We start from the raw sequence: 6,923 nt of genomic DNA on the forward strand, positions 1-6,923 counted from the left end.
CTCCCATTACTGCCATGACAGTTTACAAATGCCATGGCAACGTCAAGAAGTTATCCTATATGGTCTAAAAAGGGGAGACATGAATCACCCACCCCTTGTTTAGCATATCATCAAGAAATAAGTATAAAAATGAGAAACAAGCAGCCCTCAGGGCTCTGTCTATGGAGTAACCATTCTTTTATTCCTTCATTTTCTTAAACTTGCTTTCACTTTACAGACTCGCCCTGAATTCTTTCTTGCATGAGATCCAAGAACCCCCTCTCTTGGGGTCTGGATCAGGACCCTTTCCTGTAACAGCTCTAACAACTTACAGCCTCTCCCCAACTAAAGTCAAACTGGAGCTGACCCCTCACATAGCACAGTCCTTAAATGAGATGTGTGAAAGTTTCCAGAACATGCCAGGCCCGCAGTCAAGGACTCTCCTATCCCCTTGCCATGAGACCCAATCCTAAAGACCATCTGTGGCGTTGGAAGTTGAGGTTCCAAATCAGCAGTGTCCACCTCCTTCAACACCCAAACCCACAGTCTAACCCTGACGCCGGAAGCCTTCCCCACTCAACAGCAGGCATTGCGTGGAGTGAAAGAAGCCAGGCATGATGGACAGCTTCCTGTCTGAATCCCCTCATGTGAACCTGACGGGCACAGTGAACCTACTGGGCTAAACTCCACACGCTGACCACCCTCATAGGGTGGAGATGACAGGACAGGACAGATGACAGGACAGGACAGGGGCCGTGGGGCTTCCGGGGGGGGGCGGGGTCATGTTCCTTGGCTTGGGGGCTGTTACAAGGGTATAGTGGGTCTTGTTGAAGAGCAAAAGTTCTGTAAGTTCGTCCCGACAGGCCAAAGAAACCCCAGAGCGGTCTTTCGACCGACTACAGCCTGGAAGGGAGGCCAAGACCTCTATTACTCCATTTCTGAATTGGTCTCACTTCCCACCCAACCGACGGCACGCTGCGTGAGGGGCGGGGCATAGGGGGAGGGGAGGGGCTATGCAAAAAAGGGCAGGGAGAGTTGGGTGGGGCCGCTCCTTGGAACGGAAGCGCGCGGCCTCGAGGCCCTTCCGGTGCGGGAGAAACTACTACTCCCATAATGCCCCGCGGTCCCGCGAGCAGCCAGTCTCGTCGCGAGAAGCAGCGGCCGGGGGCGTCTGAGCGGACAAACGGAAGTGTAGGTTACGGTCTGAGACATCACCGCCAAGCTGGGCATCGGGGAGATGGCCGAGACTGACCCCAAGACCGTGCAGGACCTCACCTCGGTGGTAAGGGAGGGCTGTGAGGGCCCGAGGCCGCGGCCTTCCCGGGCGGCGCCGGGCCAAGCCCTGTTGGACAGAGGCGCGCCCACCGCGGCCGCGCGTGGCGTCTGCCGAGGCCCCGTTTCTGGAAGCGTCTCTGGCCGAGGCTCCCGGCCACCTCGACCCCCTGGGCGCTCGGTGCGGGCCCGTCTCCCCGCGGGGCCCCCAAGCCCGACCCCCTCCAGTATCCCCATTCAGCTGTCGCGAACGCCCCCCGGGTCCCTCCCGCCTACCTCTGACACCCTCCCCGCCCTTCAACTCCTCACACACCCCCGGGTGCCCCAGCCCAGCAGAAACAACCTAAAGACCCTGAGCTTTGAGTCGCAGCGGCCTCCCCAGCCCAGCAGTCTAATTGGACGGGTTGGAAAACGGAAGCCCAGAGAAGGAAGATCCTTGCTGAAGGCCGCACAGCTGTCCAGAGGCAGAAACGGGGCTGGAACCCGGGACCAGGGCTCGCGTCCTGATCCCAGGAAGTTGTCTCAGGATTGATGTGGACCGTGTTTGTTTGTTTCGGTTTTTCTTAGGTGCAGACACTCCTGCAGCAGATGCAAGATAAATTTCAGACCATGTCTGACCAGATCATTGGGAGAAATATCCTTTTTATCTGCAGTCGGCCTCCTGTGGGCCTTTGGAGCCTATTTGCCGGGCAGCGGTGGGGATAAATGAGTAGTTTTCAGGCTAGCTTCAGCCATTCACTTGTAGAATTTGAGCTTGGATTGTACTGTGTTTCTGAGAAGGTCTGCGCCGAGAGCTAGGGGTACAGCTGAGTTAGACACACCCCTGGCTCAAGGAGCATACGTCTACCAATGCTAATAGCTGGTGTGGTGGACCATGGACTGTGAACTAAGCGCTTTTGTGTGTGTCTTTCTTTTGATGCTCAGCATGACCTGATGAGTGGGTTGTAGTGTTATCATCTTTAGCGAATGAATAAATTGAGGTTTAGGGGTTCCATCACTAGTAAGGGTCAGGGCTGGAATCCTATGCGGGGTAGCCATGCCCCAGAGTCCTGTACTCTTACCCACCAGCGTGTAACAGTGTCTAAAGGAAATTGGAAGACCAGTTTCCCTAAAATCGTTGTGTTTAAGGCCGTAGTCTGCAGGGACGGGAGGAAAAGGGCTCAATGAGATGTTGGCACACGTTGTCTTTAACTTCACCACTTGATGATATGAGTAGTCGCATTGATGATCTGGAGAAGAATATCGCAGACCTCATGACACAGGCTGGGGTGGAAGAACTGGAAGGTGAAAACAAGATACCTGCCACACAAAAGAGTTGAAGGTGAGGAAGTGGGCAATTTTTTTTTCTTTTCTTTTCTTTCTTTTTTTTTTTTTTGACACGGAGTTTTGCTCTTGTTGCCCAGCCTGGAGTGCAATGGCACGATCTCGGCTCCCTGCAACCTTTGCCTCCTGGGTTCAAGCGATTCTCCTGCTTCAGCCTCCCGAGTAGCTGGGATTACAGGCTTGCGCCACCACACCCAGCTAATTTTGTATTTTTAGTAGAGATGGGGTTTCTCCATATTGGTCATGCTGGTCTCGAATTCTCACCTTGAGTGATCTGTCCGCCTCAGCCTCTGAAAGTGCTGGGATTACAGGTATGAACCACCGTGCCTGGCCTTTTTTTTTTTTTTTCTTAAAAGAATAGAGAGAACCTGTAAGTATAATTTTTATGTAGTCAGTCTGTAGATCAGTTCCCAGCCATGATCCCAGCAGACATCACTGTATTGTCTACCCGCTGTGGACTTGATGTTTTGAAATTTTTCATGCCAAATTCATTCTTTACACCGAATTTATTTTCCCAGTTTTTATTAATTAGACTTCTGTCACTGTTAGTTAAGACCACTGGCTAACATTAGATAACCACTGAGTTTTTATCATTCCAGCTAATAAAGGTGTTTTTGTTGGCCTATAAAGCCTGTCACTGGAAGATTTTCCATTGCTTTTTTTTTTTTTTATGGAAATAACTGATAAGTCACCCGCATTACCACCTTCTTAAATGGCTTAAATTCTGGAGACTTCCTTGGTAACTTGACATAGGTGAACTAGATTGTGGCCACATTAAGCTTTTACTCTGGAGTTCATTTAAATTTCCACTGAATAGTTTCAGATGTCAGAGGAAAGCCTAGTAATTAAAAAGACCCACACAGCAAGATAGGTAAATGTACAGTATCACTCAGCACAGTCTGTGGTGATCCTTTTCCTCTGTGTGTGTGAAAAATAAGTTTTAAACTCACTTTTCTCGTGTTTCATTTGTAACATTTTAATTCTGTATAAAAATGAATGTTGCTGAGGGAGGCGGAGGTTGCAGTCGAGGTCGCGCCACTGCACTCCAGCCTGGGCGACAGAGTGAGACTCTGTCTCAAAAAAAAAAAAAAAAGTTACTGGCGCATAGTGTCTCATGCCTGTAATCCCAGCACTTTGGGAGGCAAAGGCAGGCAGATCAGTTGATGTGAGGAGCTCAAGACCAACCTGGCCAACATGGTGAAACCCTGTCTGTACAAAAATTAGCTGGGTGTGGTGCTGCACATCTGTAATCCCAGCTACTCGGCAGGCTGAGACAGGAGAATCGTTTGAACCCGGGAGGCAGAGTTTGCAGTGAGCTGTAATGATGCCCCTGCACTCCAGCCTGGGAGACAGAGCAAGACTCTGTCTCAAAAAAATAAAATGGTTCCTGAGTATTTTTAGATTTGTAGAGTACTAAGCAGAATATACAGTAAAAGATGCCTAATTTCCTATTTTCTGGGCTTGCTGTGGACCACATTTTAAGTTACTGTGAAATACAGGTTTGGGATGTTGAAGACAGACTCTAAAATTTGCTTTTATCTTCACAATAGGTGGGGTTCATTCACGTGTGAGTAAATCACGTAACTGCTTTCTATGGGTTATGTTATCGTTATTCTTATCCAGAGATAACTTGGAAAAATGTCTTACCAGTCTCAGATGCTTCTGTGGATCTCTTTTTATATTATGTGGCAGTCAAAACTGCCATCAACCGACTGAGAATCTTACCACTAGAATTTCAGGATTGTAGACTGGCTAGTGATGGGGGTCATTCAAAGAAAAGAATGGGAGTAGGAAACTGACTCCAAAATTTTTAAAAATATTTCCAGTTAAATCTATTTTTGCTAAAATATTGTCCAAAGAAAATAAGTTTAACTCAGTAGGAGAGTGGAAAGGGATTTTTAGTTGATAGGTCTATATGTCATTTTTACTTGTGCTCATATAATGAAAAACATGTTGATGATTTTTCCTTCTTCAACAGGTTGCTAATAATTTATACTGGAATCTGGCATTTTTCCAAGCCAAGAGAAGATCAAATGGCTTTTTGCAGCTAACTACTATGTGTAGACAGGTTTTATATTATAAAGTATGCATTCTTATCACATATTATATAGTTAGTTTGTAGAGTGATTTACCCCCCAGTTTCTTGAACATGGTATCTTCACATCTTGGACCTTGGTCAGTTGTGCTATTCATTATTAAACACTAAAACTTTGGCGGTTCTTGCATAACATTGTCAAATTTTTCAGTGTATTTCTGTGAAGTCATATGTTGCTGTTTGGATAAAAGTTGCTGTGTGATTTTTTATTAAACAAATAGTAAACCCTTCGATTATAGTTAGTCTTGGTGAAGTACGATGTTTGTAGACTTTAGAGTTCTTTAATTCTCAGCACGAAGTGACTGTTGAGCTAACACCAAATAGTGTGTTGGCAATACTTTTCAAACGGCTGAAAACACCTAAAAATTGTTTATTCAGAAATATCTGTCACTGCTCTGTTGCCAAAACTCGGAATAGAACTTAGACATATGTCTGAGTCCCTGAGATCACATGCTAAAGTCGATGAAAAGTAACCACTGCCACTTTCTTGTGTTAGAACTTTTACGGTACAGAAAATAACAGAATAGCCTTCTGTAATGAGGCATTCGTTAGAGTTTTGCATGAGATTCTAATACTTCAGTAGGACCACACATGGTTCATCTACAATGGTTACCATAAAAAATCTGGCAGGATTTTAAAATTCAATCCATCCTTCCTTTGAGCTACTGACTGGAAAAGAAAGAGAGAAGGAAAAGAGACCATATTAAGTCCATGCCAGTTGCTTGGCTAGAATATGATCAACGACTTGTAGACTCAAGTTTTTAAGAAATACTATATTACTTAAACTGTTTCTTATCTAAATTCTTGCAGAGTATCAATGTTATCATTGATTATAGAAGACAGGGATAATACCTTTTAACTCTTGCCGCTCAAAAATGCAGTGCCAGGAGTGCTAAACCTAGAGGCCAATACTGATGACCTGGGAGGTGATCCATGTGATTGTCACCACAAAGTGCTTTTACACAAAAACTTGAAAATTTGAAAAACATTTTTTTAAGTTTCTCATATCACCAGTCTTGGTGTTTATATTGCAACTCTATCATAGTAAGAAGTAATTTGTCCTGTATACAAATTACATGGGGAACATAAAGGAGTGAGATCCTTCTGTGATAAAATGAATTCAACACTCTGGTTACCCAACTACAGAACCTCCTTTGATCAGGCCAGGAGGTTGTGATGCAGGCTGGAGCCCCCGAATGCCCCGCACACACTGCAGCATTGACCAGACCATCTGAAACCTGCATCCCTGCTGATGTTCTCAAGCCTTGGAAGTGGCAATGGAAATGATATGGCCGGTTGCAGTTGTAGGAGAGTTGTGACTTAGGCAGGAGTCGACCTCCTCAAGTAATGGAACGATTTCAAAGGCAGGCTGCCCTGACCAAAAATATCTGCCATGAATAAAGGTGCCTGAAATCCTGCTATGAAGCTTCCTTTGTGTCAAAAATGTTTGGTTTTCAGATTGAAATGCAGAAATCACATTAGAGTATCAACTAAAACCTCTGGATGGATTAAGTACAAGTAGCCCAAGGCAAAGCAGCAGAGGGGGTGTTGGGGGAGGTTGCCTGCTGGAAGGGGAAGTTGAGGAGTGGGAGGAGGGCTTGCCAGGACTGGCATTGCAGGAGACTTGTCTCACGTGTGTTCCCAGAACACTTGCCCCTGGAGATGCTGCAGGAAAGAAGGGGTTATGGTCACTTGGGTTTAGACGACATACTGTGAACCTCATGAAATTAGCATATTAAAGGCTCTGAAAGTAGAGCAGAGAACTCAGCTTTAACCTGCTCACCTGCTGGTTTTTGAGGTCTCGCTCTGTTGCCCAGGCTGGAGTGCAGTGGCACAGTCATAGCTCACTTGGAGCCTCAAGCTCCTGGACTCAGGCAATCTTCCTGCCTCAGCCTCCCAAGAGTATTACAGGTTCGTGCCACCGCACCTGGGTCTTGGCTGTGTTGCCCAGGCTGGTCTAGAACTCCTAGGCTCAAGCAATCCTGCCTCAGCCTCCCAAAGTGCTGGGATTACAGGCTCGAGCCACCATGCCTGGCCAAGGGTCTTTTTTATACTATATGAAGTATTCATTCTCCAGCTATTCTTGTTCATTTACCAGCCAGTGAAGATTCTCTTGAGGGCTGACCAATAAAGATGAGTATGGGGGCCCTTGCACCAAGGAAAACAGCCTTACATTTAATTAAGTGTCCTGTCTCAAACCCCAAGGCCCCACAGCTTCCTCATTTGGCCCCTAGTTCATCCTGCTTTCCTTTGA

At 46.4% G+C, this 6,923-nt stretch overlaps 1 protein-coding gene across 1 annotated transcript; it reads left to right on the plus strand.

Annotated features, from left to right (window-relative positions):
- Window positions 1-1,104: 1,104 nt before the first annotated feature.
- Window positions 1,105-6,088, plus strand: HSBP1 (heat shock factor binding protein 1). The gene is made up of 4 exons (XM_054454222.2): window positions 1,105-1,261; window positions 1,819-1,885; window positions 2,452-2,572; window positions 4,553-6,088. The coding sequence occupies exons 1-3, from the start codon at window positions 1,217-1,219 to the stop codon at window positions 2,568-2,570; spliced, it is 231 nt and encodes a 76-aa protein (XP_054310197.1). The 5' UTR covers window positions 1,105-1,216; the 3' UTR covers window positions 2,571-2,572; window positions 4,553-6,088.
- Window positions 6,089-6,923: the final 835 nt, after the last annotated feature.

Source organism: Pongo pygmaeus, chromosome 18 (genome assembly GCF_028885625.2).
Source record: "Pongo pygmaeus isolate AG05252 chromosome 18, NHGRI_mPonPyg2-v2.0_pri, whole genome shotgun sequence".
Taxonomy (NCBI): domain Eukaryota; kingdom Metazoa; phylum Chordata; class Mammalia; order Primates; family Hominidae; genus Pongo; species Pongo pygmaeus.

Excerpts from the sequence above, each read along its gene's own strand:
- HSBP1 (XM_054454222.2), top strand. The coding sequence starts at position 1,217 with ATGGCCGAGACTGACCCCAAGACCGTGCAGGACCTCACCTCGGTG. Across the intron at positions 1,262-1,818 it reads TGCAGGACCTCACCTCGGTG|GTGCAGACACTCCTGCAGCA; the intron begins GTAAGGGAGGGC and ends GGTTTTTCTTAG. Across the intron at positions 1,886-2,451 it reads TGACCAGATCATTGGGAGAA|TTGATGATATGAGTAGTCGC; the intron begins ATATCCTTTTTA and ends TAACTTCACCAC.